Consider the following 27,944-nt stretch of genomic DNA (forward strand, 5'->3'; position numbering starts at 1 on the left):
ACTATACAAATAGTTCATGCAAATTTATAATAATCAAATCTCCTAATGTTTATTTAAACTTTTCAGCATTTAATTACAGCAAGTATAAACAATGTCTGACATGATAATAAATGGTATGTATGATGTTAGTTTTCAAAAAAATTGCCCATAATTGTAATAGTTTTGTGTAGTAGTAATTGTGTGGTAGTTTTTAATTTTGGTTAAAATTTATAAGAAAACGCTTTGAAAATATTAAAAATTAAGATTGCAACATCTCCAATGTTGTAAAAAGAGCAGCTTTTTCGTTTTTATAATAAACTAACTATTTATGTCCGCGTAGTACGGCTAGATAGAATTTTCGAAAATAATATATACCTAGCCTATGTCACTCGCTGAGGACGTAGCTATGTAAAAGAATTTTAAAATCGGTTGAGTAATTTTTGGGTTTATCCATCAGGTATAAAGAAACTAACGAAACTAAAATAAAGTCGCTATCGCTGTTCGTCCGTCCCTATGTATGCCTAAATCTTAAAAACTACGCAACGGATTTTGAAGCGGTTTTTTTTAATAGATAGATTGATTCAATAGGTTCATATGTATAATACAGTGATTCTCAACCTTTTTTTGTTGCGGCACATATTTAACGATTTCAAAATTTGGCGGCACACAAAAGTGCCGCGGCACAGTGGTTGAGAATCACTGGTATAATACATGCATAATATAGTAGAGAAACACTGATAATTTTAAAGATTTCTAATGTTATGTGATGTAATGTGTACCCGTGCGAAGCCCGGGCGGGTCGCTAGTATTAATATAAATAATACCTAGTATCTTTGATTTTTATTTAAACCAATATTTTTATTTAGATTCTGTTCCCGTGGACAAAAAATGGAGTGAATTAATTAAATATAATATATTTATTATGAAATTGGTCGAGTTTGTAAGTATAAATAATGTATTATTCTTTTACATTAATGAAAGGAATATTAATTTAGAGAGGTAAAACATCTAATTTTATTGAGACCCTAAGCCCTGCAACTATTGAATTGAATTCTAAAAACTAGGTGTATTCCATGATTATCTCTGAGTAATTTATGGTGCTCAAAATGGACGGTTATTATTTGCATTTCCTTAAGTTGACAGATAACATATTTGGCGATTGCTTAGGCAAAGCCGAAGAATTAATTTATTTTATTGTGACAAATTTCAAGACTTTAATTTGAAGATTTATTAATATTATACATTTTAATTTATTACGTATATACTGAGATAATATTATTCCTTATAGGGCATATCATTCGTAATAATGTTACTACCACTAATATTTCCAAAGCCACAAGGGCATATGTATTGTATTGCTACCGGTCCCACATTCATAATATCTCTAATATTCATCATTCTTTACTTACGAAGAAAAGTACCATTGTTTATGGAAAAAATGTATTTATTTTTTCAAATACTTTTACTTTTGGTGCATTTATTCAATGTTTTCTATTAAACATTGTTAGAGTATGGTTATGGTTAATTTATGGTGTATTTTATTTCGGTTTATTAACCGCTTTATCGCTGGACTTATTTCTTATAGCTAATGAGAGAGGTTGTACATTCAGTTGTGCTTAAATGTAATTAAGTTTATGTATGATTTGAATTATAATATTTTCTATAATAGTGATTTTTATTCAATATAATTTTTCAATAGAAAGATATATAGTTTCTGTAATATAAGTTACTCCTTCAATTTCCTTTTTACCAATAAAAATCATGAAGTAAATTATATTCTAAGTGCATATAATGGGTATAAACTATGATAAAATTGTAGAAGTAAAATATTGGTCGGATGTTTCAATGTAAATGAATAATTATTTACATGCCTATGCAAGTATAATGCTCAACATATTATTAATTAATATGTTGAGGTAAATTTTACCGACTTTAAAATGTTATCTAAGAAACATTAATGTTTTTGAGCTAGTTTAAAATCCTCTTAATAAAAGCGAGCGTTTGTCTCTTGCCTTGCTTTGCAAAATGTTGCAATAGGTGGTATATTTGTTTATGCTTACCGTCATAGACTTACTTGTCATACAAATTAATTAATTGACGACTTACTAAAGATGAGGCAGAATGGCCTATGGTCGTAGCCTGTCCGAAAGGACAAATTAATAAAAAAAACATTGACGGCTGTCATTTTGACACCTACAGTACATTTGATAGGCAGCATGGTCTCCGACCTTAGCCTGTTCCACAACGGAACAAAAGTACTAAAAAAAAAGTACATTTGAATAATTTGTATATTTTATTTTATTTATAATTATAAATATTTTTTATAATTAAAAATGAATTATGATATAAAAACAATATAAACAATTATTGTTTTCCAATTTTTCCTGTTAGTAAAGTAACTGATTGTACTGAAAATATGAACAGAATTCATTTACAAGAATGAAATGTATAAGAATAGGAATATTAAATGTATATTAATCAAAATATGTAAGTACCCATATCTATAATAATAATGAGAATGACCATCATCAGTTAAGTATTTACTTTTAGGTTTTTTCAATGGTTCTGATGATAATTCCGTTCGCTATGAACGGAGCTGACACCATGCATTGCCTGGCTGTCGCCCCCACTGTGGTCATGTCCATAATGTTTGTTGTACTGTACTTAGTGGATCAAGTACATGACTTAGCTGAACAACTCTATTTGTTGATACAAATTACACTGAATATACTTGCTCTCTTTAGTGTGCTGTTGAAACAATATCCCGCTGGAGCACTATATGGATTATTTTATTGTCATTTACTTATTGCCCTTTGTATTGACAAATATTATGTGATAAAGGAAAGAGGTTTTGCATTATTACAACCAGTATGAGTGTTTAGTAATAAAATGCTGTAGATAGCGTATTTGTATTATTCCACTGTTAACTCTTTAGTCAGCTTGATTTTTAATTTATTAAAAAAAATTTTTTTAATACATGAAACAAGAGACGTGTAAAAGGATCTCTGACTCAACAGCCAAAGGTTTCTTTTGGTAATCTGTTCTCTATGTCAAAATGAGATTAGATATGAAGTTAGATAGTTAAAGATAAACAGGATGAGGCAATTTCTATTTCTTTTCTTATATTTTCCAATGTTTACTCAAAATCATTACTAGACTAGATTTAACCCACATGCATAATAAGCTCACTGATCAAAACAAAAAGTAACCTATGTCTTTCTCTATACCATACATAGTATGTCTATATCAAATCTGATAAGGATTGGTTGTTATGTCATTTGGGTGTCAAGAGATAATAAATATACAAATTAATTTTCACATTCATAATATTAATAAGAGTTATATAAAAAATCATACAACCAGAAGCAAAAAGAGTTGATAGAGTATAGATACTATCATTTTGTTGGTGCTAGAAATAAATCTGTATAGGTAGAGAACTAAATTATTCCTATTTTGTAATAACAATAGCAATATTTTTTTGCCTTATGTGTCATCTTAATGACTGGAGGATAATCTAATAAAAAAAAAAAACAGCAATATCATCCAAAAAATTTTTTTTATTATAATATTAATACAAGTTTTTACTCACAACTGCATCTATATGACTAGGATGCTGATAATACTGATTTTAATAAAAATTACCTATATCTTCTATCCCATATGGTATATGTATATCAAATTTCATTAACAAACAAACTCATTTTCACATTTATAATATTTGAATTTACAGGGTACAGAGGAATAACACTTGAGTCCTCAGGAATGGCAACACATGGGGGGTATCATGGGCGAATGGCAACACATGGGTCTATAGGCGACGGTTACCACTTTCCATCAGGTGGGCCGTCAGCTTGTTTGTCATTCTAAGTTGTATAAAAAATAAATTAGCAAGAATATTATTACAGTAGGCACATTATGGTCTTTTGAAAGCTTTACAAATTAATATGGGTCAGTTTGATTAATAATAATATTAATCATACTACATAATATAAAACAAAGTGCTTCCTATCTGTCTGTCCCTATGTATGCTTACATCTTTAAAACTATGCAATGCATTTTGATGTAGTTTTTTAAATAGACTAAGTGGTTCAAAACGAAAGTTTATATGTATAATACATGCATAATACAGTAGAGAAACACTGATCATTTTATTGTTCTTATAAATACGATACAATAAATAAAAAATATATATATTGTATTTTGTATAGTATCAGTGTTCAAATGCCATGTAACTAAATTATAAACAAATTTTATTTCCAATAATTTCTATGACAAATTTTTCAGTACCGCTATGTATGTACATAAATTAAAACCTCAAAAAATTCCCCAGAAAGTCAATACCGCTTGATAATTCTCGGGAACAAATCCTAATTATAAGCACTGCAATTTTTTGCGCCACTGATGGAGTTTTGCTTATAAAAGCAAAAATTTTTATAAAATTGGTGCTGTGCTGGTCACGTGATATAAAAATATTGTTGAAATTATTCGCTAGCATTTATACAATAAACTGTAAATTAGATAAGTAGAAAATAAGTAGTAAATCCTCATAAGCATTTACGATCCAAAAACGCATACGTTCAGCAAGTTTGTAGGAAATTTCTTTAAAAGATTCATAATATTATCTGAGTCATGTACTGAGGTTTATTTGAACATTTAAATATATATACTACGTCAGTATACCTACCCTAATTACAAACAATATAATTGCGGCATTCCTTACTTTTAGGTAGTGGCACTCTTTCTCAATATAGTTCCTCATGTTGTGGAACCAGTGGATGCGCTGCATTGTCTCGTCGCGGGACCCACTCTCATACTGTCCACACTTATCATGGTGCTGTACATTGTAGATCAGGTACAAAGCGAGGCAGAATTTTATTACCTCATCATTGAACTGGTACTCACTTCGATAGCACTCTTAAATCTCTTTATTGTTGCTAAAATATATGGAGCCATCTATGGTCTTTTCTACATTGATTTAATCGTTGCATTTTCCATGGATTTGTACTATATACATAAAGAAAGGGGCTGGACATATTAAATAGGTAACGCTGTTAAAAAATATATGCATTGAATATAAATGTGGTTTTGTAGAGGATAAATATGTAGCAATAATTCCCAGTACTGATAAGGCTTCCTGTGATAAATAGTAACCACTGAGCGGCTTCAACATGTGTACGAAAAGTATGAAGAGGAATACACATTGTTTCTGTAGACAAATCGTAATTTATTTAAAAGAAATGACTATGAAAATTTTTAAAAGAATAATGAAATTGACTGTACGAAATTGTCTGTGTAGTTGCATCTTTATTATATTCTTTTTAATTTTTATTTCCTTTTGGAAAAGTGAGTCTATCGGTGTGTATAAACAAAATGCTCATATTCCTGTGATAGTGTGGTGGACAAATGGGTTTCCTAGTGTAAACCAAATTCGGACTTGTTCTGATAACATAGACTGTGAAATTATCGCTGATAAGAAAATTAATGGCAATGCCGTCGATGCATATTTATTTTATGGAAGTGTTATTAATTTAGAAGATCTACCACTACCTAGACGGCCATATGATGTAATCTGGGGTCTGTTTCACGAAGAATCGCCAAGGAACGTTGAAGAGTTGATGCATGAAGAAATGTTAAACTTGTTTAATTTCTCTGCTACATTTAGCCGTCATAGCGACGTTCCATTTCCTCTCCAATATATGGATTCTATTAATGATATAACTAGCAAAGAACACTACGTTGATACATCGACGAAGAACAATTATCTCAAAGAGATTGGCCCCATAATGTATTTACAAACTGATTGTGAAACTTCAACCGAAAGAGACAAATATGTAAAAGAATTGATGAAATTTATACAAGTGGACTCATATGGTGCTTGTTTAAATAACAAAGTGATACCTCAGAAGTTTAAACATGATTATCTAAATAATTTAAATGACCCAGAGTTTCTTGATTTCACAGCGAGGTACAAGTTCGTAATAGCAATCGAAAATGGCGTCTGTGATGACTATATAACGGAGAAATTTTGGCGGGCTATCAAAGTAGGTACTGTACCGATATATTTTGGGTCACCTACAATACGAGATTGGTTACCGAATAACAAGTCTGCGATACTTATTAAAGATTTTCCGACGCCTAAAGCCATGTCCGAATATTTACAGCTGTTGCTAAAAAATGACAAATTATATGAAGAGTATTTGGAGCACAAAATTAAAGGGACGATAACAAATAAAAGACTGCATAAAGAGTTAAGAGCAAGGCCGTATCAAAATGACGCATTAAAAACAGCCGAAACTCTAGAATGTTTAGTATGCAAAAAGTTACATGAGAAGAATAAACGTGACAAGAATATTGTAACTAAATATCATTACAACTGTCCTCAACCAATTTCGGCGTTGACTTTGGGTGTGAACCCCCACAATAGTTGGCTATTTTCATGGAGATCGGCAAAACTTAAGGTACAAGAAATATACAAAAAGTTGGGTTGAAAATAATGTATTTGCTCTATTAATAATGTACATATGTTTTTATAATATATTTTTATATTTTTTCTTTGTGTTTGTATATTCTTTTACTAACATACTTTGTCTAGTGGTGATACTTGTAATACGTCATATCGTAGACCTCTTTTAATAACATGAGGTATCGTTTTCGGGACCATCCTAAAAAAAACAAAGCATGTTTTTACCGACAAATACAGCAAAAAAATATATGCATAATTATTCTATGTGACAATACATTCAGAACACGAGTACATACAATAACAATAAGTGCTACATAATAACACCAATCACCTGGTCCTCAAATTAGGATACATTGTGTTATAAGCAACCAGGGAACAAACACTTGGGGCACAACCCAGGAAGGGAGGGGTGAGTGTTAGTAATAGAGAATACCAGTCCTATTGTTAACAATGTACCTTGTCAGGTCGACTTCCACGTGGTCCCCCCTTGGAAACCATCGTGCTGAATTCTATGTGTATTCATCACGATGGGCTAACTGACCTACCTTTTCATACTCACCTATCACCCCTCACTGATGCTCCGTCAGCATATGCTGATAGCGCGAGTGGGGTTACCATTCCATTATCATCCATTAAAAAAAACCATAATACCCAGAGCCGAACAAATTCAGAAATTAGGTTTAGGTTAAATTGACCCGGCCGAGAATCGAACCTGGAACCTCATTTACGCATGTTTTACCAATGTTTCACCGCTTTATTTTGATTATCTGCAGAAAGCACTTTACACCAATGCGCAAAAAAAAATCTAAATAAAACCCTATACCATTCCGCGTGGCCAGCATTAATAATATTAAAAACAATACACTCCTTTTTTTCAACAATCGTCTAATACTTACGAAATACAGTCGATAATGGGACACACAGACAGACATAACGTGCACCCAGTGCAATCGTCTGTTACGTGCGGAATGTGGCTCTCTGGATCAAATCTGAAAAAACAAAAATTTAAATATTGTAATTATTTATATTTAGTAACGTACTAAAATTCAGCGAATAGTGAAGTTCGGGACAAAAAAAAAACCGCATTTATAATCGTAAGTAGAATTAGTAGAAAATAGAATAATATTAAAAGGATTAGGGTCTTAATCCGCGTGTATTTATTTAAAGAACGTTGATTAAATTGCGTTGCGCAGATATCATCAATATACAGAGTGTCCGGTAATGAATGGATAACCTTGAAACGTCTTATAGTTCAACTTATAGCCGTCCTAAAAAAATACGAAACAAAATATATCATAAGTAGTACCTTTGTTATCTTTATTTTAAAGAAAAGTAAAATTTATTCTATCTTATTTTACTGCCCTAATCACTATGACCAGAAATGAATGAATTCTATTGATTTTTTGTTGTTTTATTATTATACACTAACTGTGCTAATAGATAAAAAGTGAATAGTATTGCAGATTTTTTTTAAATACGCAACTAATTTATTTTTGAAATGTATGCAAAAAAAAATATTTTTTAAGCAAAGTTCAAATACCCTCTTGGGTATAAAAAAAAAATGTATGAATACATGGGTGACCATTAATTTTAAAACAATGTAAATCTGGTTATAATATAAATCTGGATATATAAATATGAGTAATATTGTTTGCTCAATTATTATTATTTTAATATACCTACTCCAGCAGACAATGTATGTTTATTGTATGAGCCATACAATAAACATGATTATTTTCATTAGTCATGATATGTCTAGTCATATTATTATATATTATATTATTTAAATAATATAATTATATAATTGATATATTCTATAAGGTCCAGTTAATAGTATATTATAGATTGAATGCTGTTTCTTGAATGCTACCTATCGAGTGGTGGCCCCACTGAAAATTAGCGCTGCAGCTTAAGCTGAGTGGGGACTGCTACCACATAATTATTATTTTAATGTATAAAATTATCATTAATATTGTTATATAGTGAACGTTCTATACAAGTAACTCATTTGAACCAATTTCAATAAAAAAATTTCTTATTGGGAAAAGTTGCTTATAAGAAAAAAAAGGAATATAAAAATACTTATCGTCTAGAAAATATATTTACTTATTTTTCTCACTAACTAAGCTGAGTAGAATAAATAAAATATAATGAATCTTGTTTATATAAAGCGTTCACTGTATTTTGTAGCTGAATAAATGATTTTATTATTATTATATAACAATATAAAAAGTGGTGGCAGTACTTACTCAATAGCTTGATATCCAGAATCGGCGCACGCCATGTAACATTTGCCGCAATTTATACACATGTCCTGGAAGAGTGTAAATATTATTTTAATAGCTGTACGTCGCGCTTTCTCGCGTGAAATAGAATAAGAATATGGAATTAAGCATGATTTTATTTATATTAAAAAATATAATCTTGCGTTCCATAAAAAAAAAACTGACTTCGATTGTGGCAAAACTAGTTTTTTTTTTTTATTTAAAAACTACTGAACCGCTTTTGGTAAAATTTCTATGGGACCGATTAGTAAGCATTTTTCAAGCGACTTCTACGGTAACGGTGTGATGATAACACTGGTGATACAGTATTTAGTGTCTGCCAGATTCGAACCCTCTTAGTAGAAAATCGAGAATTTTCTTTTTAAAGTCATTTTAAAAGACTTACAATTCTTACTAATATTTCACAATGTCTTCGCCAAATTAATAAATAGAATTTTGAGGATTGAATTAAATTCATGGAATTTATTTCTGAGGCTATCTAAAGTTGATACTTATATTATTATTGTTCTAGTCTTATAAAAAATATATAGTTAATAAAAAAATATACTTACATCATCAATCAATGCAACCACTTGTTTGGTATTATCCAAATGTTTGTAAGTTCCAACTCTAGGTAAGGCATCCCCAAGAACCTCTTTGATACTTGGCACCTTAGAATTTGTTCCATTGACACCGTTATTTAACAAGTCATTTTCTACTTTATTGTCGCCTAATAAGTCTGAATTTAGCCTGATATCGTGTAACTTTTCTTCACGCTGTTTGTTGTAAGGCCCGAAGTGAGCAAGTACCTAAAATAAAAAAATATAGAATCTTATTAATATCTTACGCTTTTTTTTAATATTACACATAGTGGTAAGACAGTGGTAGATTTTGGTTATTCTCGAAAATATCAGTGCCACTATAGATACCGGCAAATGTATTGAAAATAACTTTTATACCACGTGACTTGTGCAGTAATAATTTTATTAATAGGTATATAAAACGACCACTGCGCAGAGTTTGTGTCTGTGGCTTTTATTCCGTTCTAGGTACGTGCTACCTACTATTTATTTTTTATAAAAACTATTAGTTGTTAACGAATTCATACTGAGGGCTCTATGAAAAACTAACGTAAACACTAAAAGATAAACTAGGTACAATCTACAACAGAAATCGCTGCATATAATTAATTTCTTAAATTACGAATAAAACAACTTTATCGTTGAATTACAAAAGTTCAATTTTTAAATATGGCGTAAATTGCTAAATATCATCAACGACAAAATTATATTGACAGTAATAAAAACAATAGTCTTTAAACATGTTTGCAGTATGTTCAAAAGAATTATTATTTGATTTGAAAAAAATCCTTAATTATGTTTTCTTCACTTCTCTATTGATATATTTTCTAACCTTTCCATATAAATGCCATGCTCTTGGTTCAGTTGAATACTATTAATACCCTAGCAAAAAAAATAAAAATCTAAATATCTACCTAAGTAGTGATTTACCTTGCCATTTTCATCGTACAACGTTTGAACTGGCTTGCCCTTCTGATGTTTAAACGTAGTCGGAGACTGGCCACTCCAGCCATCTAATCCTAGAGAGCGCAGGTACAACAACGCCTTCAATCCAGTAATGTAGTCTTCTACCACGGTGAAATCTTGATTCTGAACAGCACTGCAGATCTATTGTTAACATAAGATTTATGGAATCGTTTTCTTTATTTTATCAACAGTAATTTCTTAGAATAACTAGTAAAAAAACTATCAAAACAATAATATAACTAAGCCAGTTAACATGATAAAATGATATGTAAAGCATGGACATATTTAAGAAAAAATATACAAGGGGTCTTAAATAAGAGTCCTTATACGAGGTCTGTCCGGAAAGTTCGTATAAAAGTGTTCTGGAATGCGAGAAAGAGGAGTGGGGAGGCCAGGTTAGGCCATTGTTAGGGACATAAGGACCCCTTCCTTATGTCCCTAACAATGCTTCAGTTCTGGTCTGACCGCCGTGCGGTGCGAACTGGCTTGTCACGCCATCTGTGAAGTTTTTAACGAAACCCCGTCGGCATGGAGCCCGCTTCCGTTGAAGAGCAGCGCGTCGTAATCAAGTTTCTCTCGAAACTCGGCAAGAATGGCCGTGAAAGCAAAGAGTGGAAGACATCCGGGGAACCACGAACAAAAAAATCAAGAAAATCCCGCTCAAATGTCAAGACAATGTTGATTGTTTTTTTCGATGTTCGGGGGATTGTCCATCAAGAATTCGTCCCTCCAGGCCAGACAGTTGATGGAAAATTCTACGTCGATGTGCTCAGACGCCTCAAAGCTCGTGTGGCACGAGTTCGTCCAGAATTGGCGCGAGAGGGGCGTTGGATTCTTCACCACGACAATGCCCCTGCCCACACCTCTCTTGTTGTCCGTGAGTTTTTGAGTAAAAATTCCATTACGGTGACCGAACACCCCCCCTATTCGCCGGATTTGGCCCCGTGTGACTTCTTCTTGTTCCCAAAAACCAAATTGGTACTTCGGGGGCGGCATTTGGGGGACATAAATGAGATAAAAAAAGCTACGACGGGGCAGCTGAGAAACCTACAACCAGAGGACTTTCAAGGAGCCTTCTCACAGTGGAAACGGCGTTGGCACAATTGCATTATGTCACAGGGGGAGTACTTTGAAGGGGATAAAATTGATTTACCTGAATAATTGTAAAATAAAATTTTTAAAAAACTTTTATACGTACTTTCCGGACAAACCTCGTATATGTTATTAATAAGATTTTTTTTTTAATGTTCGTACGTTTCTTCCGGTATAATGTAAAAAATACTGTATCAAATAGTGTTCTGAAGGTCCAATTTAAAATCTCATATAGATTTTTGTCTTGATACGCCATGCATAATTACGTATTTTGAAAATCCATGCATACGAAGTTGTGGTAAAAAACCAAATAGGTAAATGCATTATTAAATTGCCGCTTTAATTGCTAAAAAAACGGCTTAGTATGTATCAATAAAAACTATCAGGGCACCATACAAGTTACAAGGCCAAAAATCAAGAGGTTAAAATACATACCTGGACAACAGGCGCTCCACACATTATAAACTGCAGTGCTGAGTCAGCAGAGTCTATGCCCCCTATACCAAGTATTGGGAAGCCGGGAAGTTTATTGGCAATAGTGGATACGGCACGGAGCCCCATAGGACGGGTCGCGTTGCCGGAAACTCCGCCATAAGTTGTGTGTTTCTCCACTCCTGATAGTGTCAATTATATGGTATCAACAGCAAATTATTAATAAATTAAAACACAAGAAAAGCCAAACAGCGGTTGCCAATCCGCCTGCAAAGCGTGGCAACTACTGGCAAAATCTCTCTAATGGTAATCTGCCATAGGGAATGATCCCGTTCCTTATGGCAGTCTATGTGAGAGGCCTCTGTTCAGCAGTGGGCATATAACGGATGAAATGATGATGATGATGAAAACAACAAAGATTTGAATCTCTAGTGGGATAGTGTGAGACACCTGTTTACTGTTGATGTTGTGGTATACGTAAGTAGGTATATATATCATATAAGAATTCAATTTAGTAGGTGGAGAGGATATTACCAGAAATTAAAGCTAAGAATCGGTCTTCCGACCCATAGAGCCCAGTCAAGTATAATCCGACTAAGCTGTTACCACTTATTAACGTAATGCTCTGAGCAACTACAGTAATTACTACATTTGTATTGTGACAGTTCAACCATTCCCTAGAGTCTACAGAATAGGGTCCTTTAAAAAAGGGCGTATTAAGTTTAAGGGTTGACAACGCGCGCGTGATATCCCTGGTGTTACAGGCGTCCATAGGCCAAAATTCCAAATTAGATTCAAGAGACTTAAAAACATTAGAACTGTTTTAGAGAAGTCTACGTTCAGCAGTGGATAATGAGAGAACAAATAAGGGATAAGATGTTGAAGATGAACTCTTGTGAGTTCTAAAAATCTATAAAATTCCTCATAACCCAGCTTATAAACCGTTCTTTTCTAAAATCGGTTTCGGGTTTCCATAGACTAAGCAATTCTATAAATATTATAAATGTAATTATTTGTTATTCAATCACGGTTTAACGACTGAATGAATTGGAAAGAAATTTTGTGCAAATATATACTCTAAGTAAAAAGCACTGTTTTTTATGCTAATTAGAATGGCAAACAAGCTGGCGGCCCACCTGATGGGAAGCGGTAGCCATCGCCTATAAACATAAGAAGTATCATAGACATAATAGAGAACATCGTTTCGCCCATGATACCCTCCATGCGTTACCATTCCTGAGGACTAAGGTGTGCGTCTGTAGCCTGTAAATACGCTGCCATATCCCTCTCTTCAAACCGAGACACAGTCATGCAAACGTAACTTCTTCACGGTTGAAACATGAAAGAGACAGAGGTACCCAAGCAGACGACTTTTGAAGTCTCCCTCTAGTATGTGTTTAACCAGTAGGTTTAGTTCACGTGGGCAATGCCGCAGAATACAGCTAATAATAATACAGCTAGACATCAATGACTAGAATGATTGTACCTATACTTTCGTAATTCTAGCCATATAGAGATCAAAAAAGTTACTTACCGACCGCTGGCCACGGCGTCGCATCAGGTTTGACACTCATCAACCCTGACACTGTATTAATAGCTGACACGCCGCTTGCTCCACCTTTTAGTCAACGAAGAAGATATAATTAAATATATCAATTGCATAGCATTCTATTAATGTCCCACTATTAGGCACATTTCTACTCATAAAATACTAGTGTATTACCACCACCACCTCTCTGGTTGAATAGGATGGTATGAGATTTCGTATCAGGTTTTAAGTAAACATAACATTCGATATACAAACATTTTGCCGAGAATATTTGAATACGTAGTGACACCTACCACAGTCAGATAGTGGTTTTAAACCTACTGCAGGCACCAATCTCTCACAAAACTGGTCTCACATATTACTGTCTTTTGTAAAGAGAAAAATTTTAAAATATTCATCGGAATTTTCCAAACAATTAGTCAAGAGGTTAAATAGAATTTAAATTGTAATTTAAGTTTTGCTGTCGTATTATTTGAATTTATGACCTCTCTCTGGTTTATATGTCGGGGCACTACCCCGATACTATAATTATTTGCTTTTATATTTATTACTTTTTCATTTTTATTACATCTAATATCTTTTACCTTCATAAGCAGCAACTGCAATGGTGACTATTTCGGTGATGTTAGGTGTAAGCTTCACAAAGAAAGGTATCTTGATAGCTGCCCGCACCCACTGGGAAATGCCTTTCACTAAAACAGGATCCTAGAAAAGACAAGATTTCATTTTAAGATTTAGACATATGCATACGATCTTTATCCCTCAGATTTGTTCTAAATGAATCCTACTATTATAATAAATATTATAAAAATGTTTGTAAACGGATTCGAATGAATATTAGTACACGCCTAACTTATGATAAGTACTTAAAACAAATTCAAGCGAATAAAGCCTTCAGGAATATCTAGTTTTTATATAAACTACGTTTTTTTATTAAATTAACAATACTAACATGACTCATCTGTATATTAAATGTCATTCAAATAAGCGTGATTTAATAACAAACATCACAATATTCATATTTATAATATTAGTAAAATTTACAAAATAAATACATGTTATACTTATCTACCGTTCATATTTATTAGACTATCAATTCGCCCGGTTTGACGACTTATTTGGCGGATTGGCAACCATAGATAGGGTCCCTTGCCTTTCCTTAATCGCTTCTTATGACACCCACGGGAAAGGAAGAAAACTTACTTTGCATTTTTTTTTTGTTTGCTCTTCTTACCCTAACACCATTATGTTTTAGTACTAGTCTCATCAAAATAGAATTTTAGGACTTACTACACTAGTACGCTACCCAAGTGGTTCGATATAGGATTTTATTTCTCTTTTTACATACTAGTACTTCGTTCTCCTTAACAACGTTACAGTTACTTTGGGAGAAAAGGGATTGTTAGTAATGGAGACTGAGAATCCCATTGCTAGCAATATACCCAACCAGGTCGACCTCCTCGCGGTTCCCCCTGGTAACTATCATGGTTAATTCGTGATGAATTTATCATGATGGGCTAACTGGCCTGTTTTTATTCTCATCTATCGTCCATCACTGGTGCTCCGCCAGCGTATCCCATTAGCGCAGGCGGAGTTACCGTTACCATACCATTTTCACCCATAAAAAAAAACGTTACAGTAAAAAAAAGGAATGATGACACATTTTACTACAATTTCTTCATAATCATATATATATTTTTTAAACAACATTACCTGTCCACAAGCTAAGCCCATTCCAGACTCGCCCATTCCGTGGGGACACGACAAGTTGAGTTCGAGGGCATCGGCGCCAGCTGCTTCTGCCTTTTGTGCCAGCTCTGTCCAGTCTTCTTTGTTGTATGAACACATTATTGATGCTATGACTACCTACAATGTAATAATTACATTGATTTATCTATTTATTATAAAAAAGTTTGTCAATCAAGCATGAGGCCCGCCTAATAGTAAGCGGCTACTGTAGTTCATCATTATGACCATTTCAACTGTTAATTAACCGCCAAACACAGTTTCCATAGACACAGGAACATTGGTTATGGCACCAATAATTCTGAGTTAACTGCAACCTGCAACATATTTAAGATTGTCGGTCCATCTAGTGGGTGTCTTATTACAGTACGTTTGACTTTACACAATCACTAATTGATAACGAGTCTTCAACATTCGTTATCGATTATTCGAGCTATATGGCTAAAATTATAAAATTAAATTTTTCCTTAGGTACTTATAATTCATTAATGTTCTATTAATCTTACTTACCTAGATGCCTGTTTGACATTTATAGCTCTTTTTACTATTCCTATCTATAGACTAATTTATCTTTATAACAATATAATTAACACATATAAAATTAAATGTTTTAAATACATACTTTATTGGGGAAGTCCTGTTTCAACTCGGTGATACTCTGACACCAGTAGGCCTCGCATTTCTCGGAGATGAGCTCGATGTTGAGGAACGAGCCCTGGCCAGGGCCATAGTTCTCGCCGGAGGTCACCCCGCGGACGATGCGTGGCGACACATTCGTTACTAGGTCCTGCGACACCGGATAATGATATATAAACTACTTTACTTTGTCCATTCATCTTACTACGAGAAACGCGAAAGTTTGCGAGAATGTATATATATATATAGATGTTTATTACTTTGTCACGTGAAAAATATTGAACGTATTGAATTAAATATTGAATATGTAATTTGGTGCAGTGGTATGTTTTATCAACACTCTGTTCTGTAAAGAAATTACTTTAATCGTAAAAATTTACAATATTGTCCTGCAACATATCTATAATAATAAAGTCGTAAAAAGTCAGATAAATTAACAAACTTATTCGTATTCTTTTAGAGTACCTAGTTCAAAAAATGGCACTGAAAATAGAGTGCATTTATGCAAATTATGCACTGATTTCTAATTATCCAATGACGTTTATAGTCAAACGAGATTCAAGATTTTATCCCTACGATGTAGAGAAATGAAATATTCATTGTTGTTTTTCTCTATGTTCGTAAGGGGTCGCTCCACACTGAATTTTGCAACACGTTGTTTGTGGTCACTACTACATAGAAAAGATTTTTTTCCATAGTTAAACAATTTAATTTTTATAACATTTTCAATAATTACCTTATCTAAACCAAATGTTTTAGTGACTGCAAAGCCCCATCCTTGCTCAAAACCGCGCCGAATCATTGCCGAGCTAGTAGTCGGGGGGGCGCTGGCTAATCCGAACGGATTCTCAAATTTGATGCCGCATACTTCCACAGACAGGTCCACATCGTCGATTGGACAATGAAATTTTGGCAACTCAATCGGTGAATCGAATGGGAGGCCCTGTTAATATTAAATAATTTTTTTTGTATCTACTTTAGTAAACCCTAAATAAAAAACATGTGGAGACGTAAGGACTTAAAAAATAAGCTTCAAAAAATATTTTATGATCCTTTACCTGTAAATAACAGTGCATATACCAGGCAGCAGTCTTGCCATCGTTGACAGATTCCACAGTGGTCTCCGCCACCCCGGCCAGGTCACCGCCGATAAACACGCGAGGGTTACTTGTGCTCTGCATGGTATTATTATCCACTTCAGGGAGGCCCCAACGGTTAAGTTTAACGCCTGACATAGCTTCTTTTACTACAAACATACAAATTTATACACAAGAAAATCAGCAAGAGCTAATGGTAGCTATCCCCCTAAGCCTCGATTATAGATTAAAGGTGAGGTTAAATATAAGCTAAAATATAAATTAAGTCCCTTTACTAACAGTAAAGGGACTATCCACATTGCTAATAAAGTTACAGGTTTACTTCCACGCGCTTTCATTTGGAAGCCAACGTTTGTTTAATCCTATAGAAATTATCACGAATAGTCACCTAATCTATCTTCAATTATCATGTCTAATTAGCAACCGCAGTAAACCAGGAGAAGAGGCGAGGTTACATAACTTTATATAACCATCATCATCTTCCTACCCTTTACAATTATCCTTTGCGGTCGGCATAATATGTTTTTATCCATATTAGAAAAAGATTTGGCTTTTACTTTTACGACCGGCCGTTTGCCTGACGTCAACCCTCTTTACATAATTTTATATATAAAAAAAAATCGCAGTGATAGAAAGTACCATTATCCGACCAAATTAATCTGTGTGACAACAGTAAGACCTATGCGAAATTGGATTCAAATACTACTCATATATGAATCCAATACAACTAGTTAGGAAAATGCGGGCAAATCGAGTGTTACCTTTACCACAATAATGGTGAAACGCCACGGACTACCCCATTAGGAATTACAGTCGAGAGTATATATTTTATTTTCGTTGTAATCAAATATTTCCATTTACAATATTAGGTTAACTTTTAATAAGCAGGATAATTACTAATTACCGTCGCTATCATAAAGTCCGGAGCCAAATGCCGAGATTATGAAGTTAGCTTTTAGCTGCATAACTTGGTCAGGATCCTCTATCCAATCGCCGTTCTCTAGTTGTTCTGTTCGGCACATTTTTAATGCAGCGATCTGTAAATGGATATTTACGTAAATAAATTTATTGTATAAATATTGATAAAATAAGTATTGATAAAAGTGCAGTGTTGAAAGAATTTGTATTTTGCATGGAGTCGATGGATTCAAGTAGCCCATAACAATTCCAAGAGGGGCAGGTAGTCTATGGAGTTGTTTATTTCAGTGATGGAAGATGAATGTTTGAAATTATGTCGATAATTCATAGTTAATTTATATCTTGATATAAATGATACTTAAAACTTGGTTTAATAAAATGAAGGTGGGAGTAAATCCTATCTATTAAATAAAGAACCATCAAAGAGGGCTCATAAATTAAGATACCATATAACATACACATACAAAAAGAAGAATTTTTAGAATACTTCATATAATGGTACAAATGCTAGCAGAAGTAAGATTTATTACACAATCTATAACTTCATGAATTGAATCATACTTACAACACCGTCTTTAATTATTACTTCTTGAGGCGACATGAAAGGCATAAATTCACATTTCTCTTCTTTGGCCAAATCGACCTGCAAATAATATAAAATTCAGGGTCTTAATTTAACGGTGTTAGCAGAATTAAATAACTATCAGTATAATATTATGTAATCCAAATATTTCAGTTATAACTGGTAAGTGGGTAGTCTTTATTGTCAAAATATTGTAGAAAATTTTAAGAAACGAGTGGACCTCTGAAATTTACCAGAGGTTATATATAAATATGAACATTTATCCCCGACTTCGTCTGCGTGACTGGGATAATATGACAATTGATCGAGATAAATTGTCTTTAGGTTATTCTTCATCCTAATTTGTATTATATATGAATACCAAATTTCATCACCTAAAAGCTAAAGCTGCTAAAGCATCATAAATTCACTTTTGCACCTGTTTTTTTTTTTCTGAATGTGTTTGCTGTTGGCCGTGAGTGGCCTTTACAGCTTCACCGGACGCGAATGCAGGGGCGAGTGCTGATGGCACCCCAAGCCCGCGAGAGGGGAGCGACAGAGGTGTCGACTCTTTCTTATGGACTGCGGTGTGTGTGTGCGCCTGAGGGCGCCAGAGTGGCTCGGCCTCGGCTTAGGCCACCGCACTTCGACCCCCGTCGAGGGACGGCGAAGGGTCGGTACGTTTGGGTGGGTGAGATTGCGACGCGGTTGTTATGCGCTCGGGCGCAAACCTGATCGCGCGCGGACCGTGTGTCGCGAGGGTTCTTCGCCCCCGCCGGCGGGGGCGGTGTATGCGATGTGTGGGTGTGTTTGTAGGGACTCTTGCCAAGGATTCCGCGGTGGGGAGGAATTTTGCACCTGTGATCCTATGATACTGATCCTTCAATTACCTATCAAGTTCCTTTTTATAAACAATGCAAATTACTTATGAGTTTTATTTATTAAAAAAAAAAAACATTAAATTAAAAAAAAGAAAACAATTTATTCTGTAGTAAAGGTATACTCACTTCTTCAGGTACAGCCCTAATGTTATTGAAACCTTTCCTAAAGACCACATAGACCCGTCTCGCCCCGCACCTGAGGGCAGATGTGGCGCAGTCGAACGCAGTGTCTCCGGCGCCCAGAACGATCACGTTGCCAAACAATTCGGGTAGAGCTGACTTGCATGCACACATTCCTAAAAAATGTTTTAATAAATAATGCTTATTAAATATGTTTAAAAAAAAGACACTTCAGAGTCTTTTGTTACCAGCCGTTAACCAACTTAAAAAAATGTGACGTTAACTACATTTTTACAATATATGCACCTAAACTGATTTCTTTTTCGATTCTTTTTTATTTAGTAAAATATTAAGACATAATTATTTTTATCATGTCTTAAACTATTCAATTGTATCGATAATTCAAGTTGACACAACGAGATTGAATTTGTTACCATTGCATTCACAATCGATAACAAACTCAAGGTGATTATTGTCTGATCGTGGAACATTTAAAAGTTTTATCAGTTTTAATTTTTTTACACAACATTTCTTTTTATACTATAAATTTATGCTTTATTCCGGAAATTATTCAAACCGCTCCAGTAGTTTACCTGCGAAAATTTGATAGTTGCATGTTCACGTTAATAATTAGGATCTCTAACCTTTTTTGCTGCCTTTAGACACCAAAGGTAAGAAATCTTTGCTAGTGTAGAAACCCATTTCTTGAGTTAGACCTTTGAATATCGGAACGCTGTTGGGCTCTGGTAGACCGATGCCAAGGAATACCGCTGCAGTACCATTGTTTAGTAAACTCTGAAAGAATATGAGAGAATAAGAAAGAATAATGTTGGAGACCCTGATATTGATATGTAGAGCAATAATAAACGGAAACAGAAGCCTGTATATACAGCGGTCGGCTGTCTTAGGTGGATTATGACCATGAATATTTACTGCTTACAGTTGATTTTGTAATATTTTATTGCACTCATAAAGAAAAATAAGCAAAAAATAAAGCTGGTTTTTCGGAGTAAATGAACGAACTGACGTAAAAATAAGGCTATCTTGAAGTTGTAATAAACTAATACAAAAGTAATATTATTAGGGACAATTTGTCGCGGATTCTGATCTATGAAGGTGGTTCGGAAGCATAGAATAGCAAGAATTTATAATAATTATAAGAACGACTTATATACCGTACGATTAAATAAAAAAAATCTGCCACTACCTCTCGGTAGTCACATAGGATTCCTCTTACATGTTATCAGTCGTACAGACTATAAAAAGAGGAGGTACATGAAGGTTTAGCTCTAGAATTTTTCTTAAATGAGTGTCTAAGGTGATGTGAAATACGGAAAACAAATAAGCGTTAAAAAGAAATAAGCAGAAGACAGTAACTCACATCGACGGTGATATCCTTTGTAGATAGTTTCCGGCCTGTCACAAATTTTACACCTAAATTTTTGACCAGGTTTACTTCGAATTGCACCACATCGAATGGGAGACGATATTGCGGTATTTCCGATAAACTGCAACAATATATTCAGAGTTATTTTATAATAGACGGAGACCAGACCAGTCTCCAGACGAAGAGGATTGCTTTTTTAATGGATGATAATGGAATAGTTACCCCGCCCGCGCTATCGGCATACACTGGTGGGGCATCAGTGAGGGATGATAAGTGATGAAGCAGGTCAGTTAGTCCATCGTATCAAATTCACTAATGAATCAATCACAATGGTTTCAAGGGAAACCGCGAGGAGGTCGGCCTGATAGAGCATATTGCTAGTAATAGAGTTGCTAATCTAAACCTTAAGGAGGGGATTGTTAGTAAAAGGAAGTAAGGGCCGAGCAATAAACTTATATTTGGTCTTGAATCACTTAAGTATGTACATCTAGACCACTGTTACCTCAACCCCTCATACATATATTTCAATGGACTGAATAAAAGGAGCTAATAGGGTTTTTAGTGGATTGCCTACTAAAAACCCTTTTATAATCCGAAACGTGTAGCCGCAAATTCCACATACCTAAGTCGTGTAGGTACGAGATGGGTAAAGGTTACATCGTCATGCGTCTTTTTCAATATTCGATTCAAATGTTTTTGAAACGAAAATCATGTGAATCTATTGAACAAATATTTATTTATTAAAAACATTGTAGGTAAGTAACAGCTGTCGACTGTATCCAGTATCCAGTTATCTAATCAGGTTTTAATATCAGATTGATGTTTTTATATTATTATTATTTTTATTATATCAGTTAACTGTCCACTGCTGAATATAACCCTCCTCCATAAGGGAGGTTTTGCTAGTAGTTGCCATGCTTGGCGAGCGTATTGACAACCGCAGTTAGACTTTGGCGATGTTTTAAAAGGGACGCTGCTTCCTATCCCTCGGCAATTAAGTTCCCTTAGTCATCTGTTACGACATCCATGAGAAAGAAAGAGATGGTTTTTTCTATGCCGGCATCACACTGCTAAATTTTTTTACATGCACTTATCGATTTGCAGAAGTTAAGTCTTTATTTCTAATTAAATAAGGTATTAGATAATAAATAAATTACTGAAATCTTCTTAAGTTATATTATGTTTATTTAGCCACAGAATATACTACTGTATTTTTTTTATATTCACATTTAATAAATTTGGGAATAAGCTTACTCGCTTCTTAATCGCAATGTGGTTCCAGCGTAGAATGAGCCATCACTTTCTTTCCCATGAGTGTCACAAGAGGCAACTAAGAAGAACTCAATGGTCGAGGGATTAAACATCACCAAATTATAATTGCGGTTGCCAACCCACCTGCCAAACACGACAACCACTGCCAAAATCCTTATGGGGGTTTATGTTCAGCGATGGACAGTTAACGGGTGATATGATGATGATGATGATTATCATTATTCTTAATGATATCCATGCTTGAACAATACTTAATTGTCACGCTTTCTTTAAAGTATACCTACTTGAACATACCGACTTTAGGACTACCTTTAGACTAAGCGTGTTTTATCGAAAAATTTACTGGAATGATCAAATAGTACCTTAATCCGCCGAGGTATTTCTCCTTTTCATAAATGGTAATGTCTTTATATCCAAGCCTGGCCAAGAAGCAAGCACAGCTTATGCTGGCGGGGCCGCCTCCTATTAACGCTATTTTCTGGTCTCCGCCTTTTGGTAATGGCTTCGTGTTAGGATCCAAAGTTTGCGGGATTCCCATCTTCATGAATGTCTGTAAAAGACTTGTTTAGTAACAAGAGCCATATATAAGCTATATTTTGCCAATGACTTGAGAATGGGGGTATATATTGATGCGATAAATAGCGGCTGGTGTTAGCCGCAGAAGTCGCTGATGTAAAATGCAGTTAAGTTCTGTTATTGGGAAAGTATAGCTTAGATTGTTTTAAAAAATAATGAGGCGAAACTGAAATGAAGTTAAAAATTACTAAAACACTAAAAAGAAATGTTTTGTGTAGATTATAAGGTAACTCAACGTTACCTAAAAGGCTAAACATTACGATCCCCATCAAGAAATAAATGCCTTCCAATTCTTTTCAAATTATTCGACTTGGAAATTCAAACTTATTAGAATCCTTCAACTCCTTGAAGAAATACCGGTATTCTTGATACAAAAAAACTAACTTCGTACTAATATAACCTATGATGATGATAATACTTACTTCAACAGCAAAATGTTGTAGTCCACCAATATTGATAGCTCCCTCTTCGCTGGCATGAAGGTTGCAGCCTCCGACACAGAGGTCGCTAGTGGGACACACCATACCGCAAGTGAGGCCCAGGGGATTATCCGATAAAATGGCCTTTGCTGCTCCATAGTAATTCTGTTAAAATAATTTTTTTTTTAAAGTCAAAATAAAGTCACTGTTTGCGTCTGTCTGATTCCTCGCTTACTTCTCCTGAAACACGCAACGGGTTTTGATATACACAGGTATCATTGCCTTCTAAATTTTTTTACCTAAGATATGTATTATATGCACAAATTACATTTCTGTGAAGCTGGAGCAATTTGTTAATCATCATCATATTAGCTGTTAATTGTCCACTGCTGAACATGGGTCTTCACTTATTGGGGGTTTTGCCAATAGTTGTCATGCTTGGCAGGTGGATCTGCAATCGCATTTGGCATTAGTTATATTTAAAGAGAGATGCTGCTGCCCATGCCTCTACCTTGAAGTTCCCTTAGTCGCCTCTTACGACACCCAAGGAATAGAAAGGGTGGCCTGTTCTATGCCGGGACCACACGACGCTATAATTTACCTAAATAAAAATATATTAGGTACATCCTACTTTTCTATGTCCAAGCAGATTATGTGTTAACTATCATTGCCTTTACATCTGGATGTTTTTTTTAAGGGCTTTTACCTTCTTCAGGTATATCAGTCCTATTGTACCCTGAACTGATTTCTCAAACAAAACTTTATCTACTTTCCCTAGACGCGGAAAGAGAAGAATTAATGGGCATCAATAATTTACAGAGATGTTCAAAAATTTCTGTGACCCACTTAAGCTTTAACAACTTGTAGTAATTTCTTGAAGTGAACTTCAATAAAACACGATGACTTCATTCTGAAAAGATAATTCGGAAAAGATACTGAAAAGAGTAGGTGCCGTTCCGTTGTAACATTAATGGTCGACTTGAAACCCCACCTATTTCAATCAGCAGTTGTGTTTACATGGTTGTGTTTCGGTTTGAAGGATGGGATATAGCAGTGAATTTACAAGGTACAGAAGTATAACGCCCTAGTCCTCAGGAATGCTAACGCATTACTTTTTAACGAAACAGTATACTCTGTTATATCGTTGGTACTTTTCATGTTTATAAACAATGGTTACCACTTGCCATTAGGTAAGCCGTCAGCTTGTTTGCCATTGTAAGTTGCATAAAATTATCCAATTATTAGGCTATGATTTTCATGTGTTGTCTCTGTAGGTACCTTGTTGGCGATGCTAGTAATAAAGCTCTTGACATCGATCTGCGTGGGGCATGACTTCTGGCACGGAGCATCAGCACACTTGAGGCATCTCGCCGCCTCCTTCAAAGCACCTCGTTCCGACAACGTCGTGTGTTTTATATCGTCAAAATTATTTACTAAAGTTGGACATGTCTGTAAAAGAAAATGTAATATTTCAAATCACATCAGTATAATTTCGCTGACATTTGACATTTTAAAATGTTGATATTAGAATCTTATTATTTTCTCTCTCTCTCTCTTTCTCTCTCTCTCTCTCTCTCTGTGTGTGTGTGTGTGTGTTTTATTGTATTTTTATTGTTCAATCAGGGAGTAAATTCAAACAGTAAAATAATTTACAAGAGCGTTATGCTACATTTTTTATGTACCTGAATTCTTAACAAATTAATCAACAATGTCAGTCTACATATGATGATATTTGAGGACAGTCTTTGCAGGAATGTTTGGTTAAAGATAGTTTGATTATTTACTTTATTAGATTTTAGTGTCACGTGGCAGAAGATAATGCAATTATCGAATTGATTTTGTACCTTATCATTATTAACTAGAATACTTAGTTTAACTTATTTAGGTACTGATAACGTACATCTAATCTAGGTGTTTTGATAGTTCCTAGATTTGTGCAACATTGAAATAAGCTAAGTTACTACTATTAAAAATATAATAGATATGTTATTATATTATTACATAATTACATAATATTTCAAATGATAAGTGTACCAATTATGTCTGCACATTGGTACAGTTATACTATATACGTAACTATAAGACAATAAAATTATACACAAAGCTAAATAAAATCCTTGTCAGACAATTCATTTGGTCGCAATTTATTAATTAAGAAACCAAATAGTTACAGTTAAGTAAAAATAAAATATAGAAAAAATAAATTGTATGTTTAAGTGTTTATTAAAAAAACACTTCTAAAAATAAACTGATATCCTCTTATTTTGGAGAAAGATATTTGGGACTTTTGTGCAAATAGAAGGAGATTCTTACTTAGGTTGTATTTTTTTTATGTTTGTTACCTGATTTGAAAAATTTTATTTTTTATCTGTAAGGATAGAGTTACCGATTCGTCCCATAAAAATGTTATCATTATCGGTTCACTAGTTAAGTTTTTAAATCAAAATTACTGGTTTTATTACAACTAATGTAGTTTTTTTTTTTTATGTGGAACACAATCTTAATTATACTTACAGTACACTTTCTGTCAGCATTTCTCTTCCAATGTTGCTTGTTCTTTTTCGTTTGCGCAGACGGCAGCACGTTCGAATATTGTTTCACTGTCGGATTTAATCTTAGCAGATTCTGTAAAAGTAATTTATAGTAACGATAACTAAATAATAACTTTTAAACATAACCGCTGTATTAAATTAAGTTTAAAAAATCTTTTAGTAAATAATTTTAAATTAAATGAATAGTTAATAATATAAGAAAATTCTCTTAGTATGAGTATTTTTTCAGGATTTTGTAGTTTAGATGCCTATAGTAGCCGTATGGTCGGTCTCGGCTTAGAATGGGCCACCCCTTCTTTTCTCGTGGGTGTCGTAAGCGCAATTTAGGAGAACTTAATGGTTAAAGAATGGAAGTAATGTTCCTCATAATATGTCACCAAAGCCTAACTGCGGTTGTCAACCCGCCTGCCAAGCGTGACAACTACTGGTTACCCCCCCCCCCCTTATGGAGACCTATATTCAGTAGTGAACAGTTAAAGATCATGATGATGATGATGATTATACCTATAATAGTGGTAAATGACACTACTAACTTCATGGCAATAATGGTAGATACTCTTTACAAATTAATTTTGTTTATTTATTTTATTTGTATCACACTAATACTACTTAACTGTACAATAAAGTGTTACAAACAAATAACTAATAATATATAAAGAAATATGACAGTGGAAAGCAAATGTACAAAGGCGAGATTAACTCTGCAAGAGTTCTCTTCCAGCAGACATCTGTATGATACAATAATTTTACTTGGAGACCAGCAGTAGTATTCCCGAACCGATACGACAACATAACCTTCAAGAAAAGAGCATATTCCTTTTTAAAAGGCCGGCAGCACACCTGCAATGCCGTAGGTGTTGTGGGTGACCATGGGCGGCGGTAGTCACTTACCATCAGGTGAGCCGCATGCTCGTTTGCCCCCTGTGTTGTAAAAAAAAAACCCAGTGTTCCAGAACTACAAACTGTACAGCCAACATGATAGATTGATCTAGAAATACCTCAGTTTTGGGGCATTAGGTAACTCTATATTGGGATTACGAGTACATGAATTAATTAATTATTAATACATTTAATTTTGCGACTAGATAATTTTCAAACCATCTTATTACGTTGTCAAAAGAATACATTAAACAGGACTTATTATGTTTGTCTTCAAATTTGGTATATACATATTAAACAAATTCGATATGACCGCATACCATTATTTGTTCATACTCAGAAATAACAACGCTAAGAGTAAACAAACAACGCAAGAATAAAAAGAATTTTTATGTTAATTAATTGCCTAATCAATTAAAACAAGATTACCTAAACTAGGTACCTATATACGAACATCTATATAAATATTATTTGTAATGAGTTTCATAATATTTCTAAAGGCATTTTACAAAAGGATTTTTTTTTTATGGGTGATAATGGTATGGTAACCCCACCTGCGCTAACAGGATACGTTGGTGGAACACCAGTGAAGGGTGATAGATGAGAATGAAAACAGGTCAGTTAGCCAATCATGATGAATTCATCAGGAATTAACCATGATAGTTTCCAGGGGGAACCGCGAGGAGGTCGACCTGGTTGGGTATATTGCTAACAATGGGATTCTCAGTCTCCATTACTAACAATCCCTTTCCCCCCTTTACAAAAGGAGTTGTTATCTAAAATCGGTTCAGAACTGGCGCCAATTCTGATTCATAATATAGACAAAACTTAAAAGAAACCTCCCTATTAGGTCAGTTAGCCTATCGTGACGAATTCAACAAGAATTTTTCACGATGGTTTTCAGGGAGAACCACGTGGAGGTTGATCTAATAAAGCATATTTGCTAGCAATGGAGCTGTAATACTCCATTGCTAACAATCCCTTTCCTACCCTGTTAACGAGGACTAGAAATGCTCATGCTAGCAACATATCCTGTCAGGTGGGTCAACACGCGATCCCTCCTCAAAACCAGCACGTCACGATGGGGCAACAGACCCGCTTTCATCCTCACCTATAAATCCTTACTGGTATTCTGCCACCGTATACCGATACCGCAGGCACTGTTACCATGCCATTATCATCCATTAAAGTATAATTTTGGCCTTATACAGATAATATTGAATGTTAAGATAGGGAAGGGAATACCAAATAGCATATGACATTGATACTGATTACACACAAAAGAAAAATTGGATGATTTCGATTAAGAATGTTTAGGTAATATATGTGTACTCACCTCAATATCAGGGAGCTCCTTGCTCAAAAGTTTTGCCATTTTAAAATAAGAATATATTATCGATTGTCTATTTTTGCGTTAGTATTTTTAATGCTTTGTTTATAGATAAACGATGTGCGCAGACGCAGTGGACTGCTCACTGGCAGTGCGGCACTCACGACTGACAAAGAGTGACGAGCTAGTTACTAATAAACGCGAATACAATCGCAAACCGATCGTGTTTTTCTTGAGTTGCTG

The 27,944-nt window shown here is 34.3% G+C and overlaps 3 protein-coding genes across 4 annotated transcripts; 2 read left to right on the top strand and 1 right to left on the bottom strand.

Moving 5' to 3' along the window:
* Positions 1-67: 67 nt before the first annotated feature.
* Positions 68-2,952, top strand: LOC116412965 (uncharacterized). 2 transcript variants are annotated; one of them, XR_004223944.2, is made up of 3 exons: positions 68-113; positions 846-919; positions 1,268-1,303. XR_004223944.2 is itself a non-coding variant. In XM_052893916.1 (3 exons), exons 1-3 carry the CDS (start codon positions 92-94, stop codon positions 2,851-2,853), a joined length of 420 nt encoding a protein of 139 aa, XP_052749876.1. In that variant the 5' UTR covers positions 68-91; the 3' UTR covers positions 2,854-2,952. The 2 variants fall into 2 exon arrangements, 1 of the variants encoding a protein (XP_052749876.1); XM_052893916.1 differs by lacking the exon at positions 1,268-1,303 and adding an exon at positions 2,530-2,952.
* Positions 2,254-6,529, top strand: LOC113512965 (alpha-(1,3)-fucosyltransferase 10). Its single transcript, XM_026896943.3, has 2 exons — positions 2,254-2,466; positions 4,706-6,529. Exon 2 carries the CDS (start codon positions 5,148-5,150, stop codon positions 6,465-6,467), a length of 1,320 nt encoding a protein of 439 aa, XP_026752744.2. The 5' UTR covers positions 2,254-2,466; positions 4,706-5,147; the 3' UTR covers positions 6,468-6,529.
* Positions 6,459-27,885, bottom strand: LOC113512955 (dihydropyrimidine dehydrogenase [NADP(+)]). The gene is made up of 22 exons (XM_026896932.3): positions 27,708-27,885; positions 25,455-25,565; positions 24,219-24,389; positions 22,944-23,105; positions 22,308-22,495; positions 20,668-20,794; positions 19,931-20,081; positions 19,293-19,462; positions 18,289-18,366; positions 17,710-17,842; positions 16,767-16,954; positions 16,445-16,651; positions 15,695-15,859; positions 15,040-15,192; positions 13,911-14,031; positions 13,312-13,395; positions 11,781-11,959; positions 10,218-10,394; positions 9,279-9,515; positions 8,692-8,756; positions 7,339-7,431; positions 6,459-6,641 (listed from the first exon to the last, which is right to left on the bottom strand). The coding sequence occupies exons 1-22, from the start codon at positions 27,744-27,746 to the stop codon at positions 6,554-6,556; spliced, it is 3,087 nt and encodes a 1,028-aa protein (XP_026752733.2). The 5' UTR covers positions 27,747-27,885; the 3' UTR covers positions 6,459-6,553.
* Positions 27,886-27,944: the final 59 nt, after the last annotated feature.

Source organism: Galleria mellonella, unplaced genomic scaffold (genome assembly GCF_026898425.1).
Source record: "Galleria mellonella isolate WM207_F2 unplaced genomic scaffold, CSIRO_AGI_GalMel_v1 utg116, whole genome shotgun sequence".
Lineage (NCBI taxonomy): Eukaryota > Metazoa > Arthropoda > Insecta > Lepidoptera > Pyralidae > Galleria > Galleria mellonella.

What these genes read in the sequence shown, in the direction of transcription:
- LOC116412965 (XM_052893916.1), top strand. Translation starts at nt 92, where the DNA reads ATGTCTGACATGATAATAAATG. An exon ending in GTCTGACATGATAATAAATG is followed by an intron (nt 114 to 845) that starts GTATGTATGATG and finishes ATTTTTATTTAG; the next exon opens with ATTCTGTTCCCGTGGACAAA. An exon ending in TTATGAAATTGGTCGAGTTT is followed by an intron (nt 920 to 2,529) that starts GTAAGTATAAAT and finishes ATTTACTTTTAG; the next exon opens with GTTTTTTCAATGGTTCTGAT.
- LOC113512965 (XM_026896943.3), top strand. Translation starts at nt 5,148, where the DNA reads ATGTGTACGAAAAGTATGAAGAGGAATACACATTGTTTCTGTAGACAA.
- LOC113512955 (XM_026896932.3), bottom strand. Translation starts at nt 27,746, where the DNA reads ATGGCAAAACTTTTGAGCAAGGAGCTCCCTGATATTGAG. An exon ending in TGGGCTTAGCTTGTGGACAG is followed by an intron (nt 14,032 to 15,039) that starts GTAATGTTGTTT and finishes TGTCTTTTCTAG; the next exon opens with GATCCTGTTTTAGTGAAAGG. An exon ending in GTGGAGCGCCTGTTGTCCAG is followed by an intron (nt 10,395 to 11,780) that starts GTATGTATTTTA and finishes TGTTAACAATAG; the next exon opens with ATCTGCAGTGCTGTTCAGAA.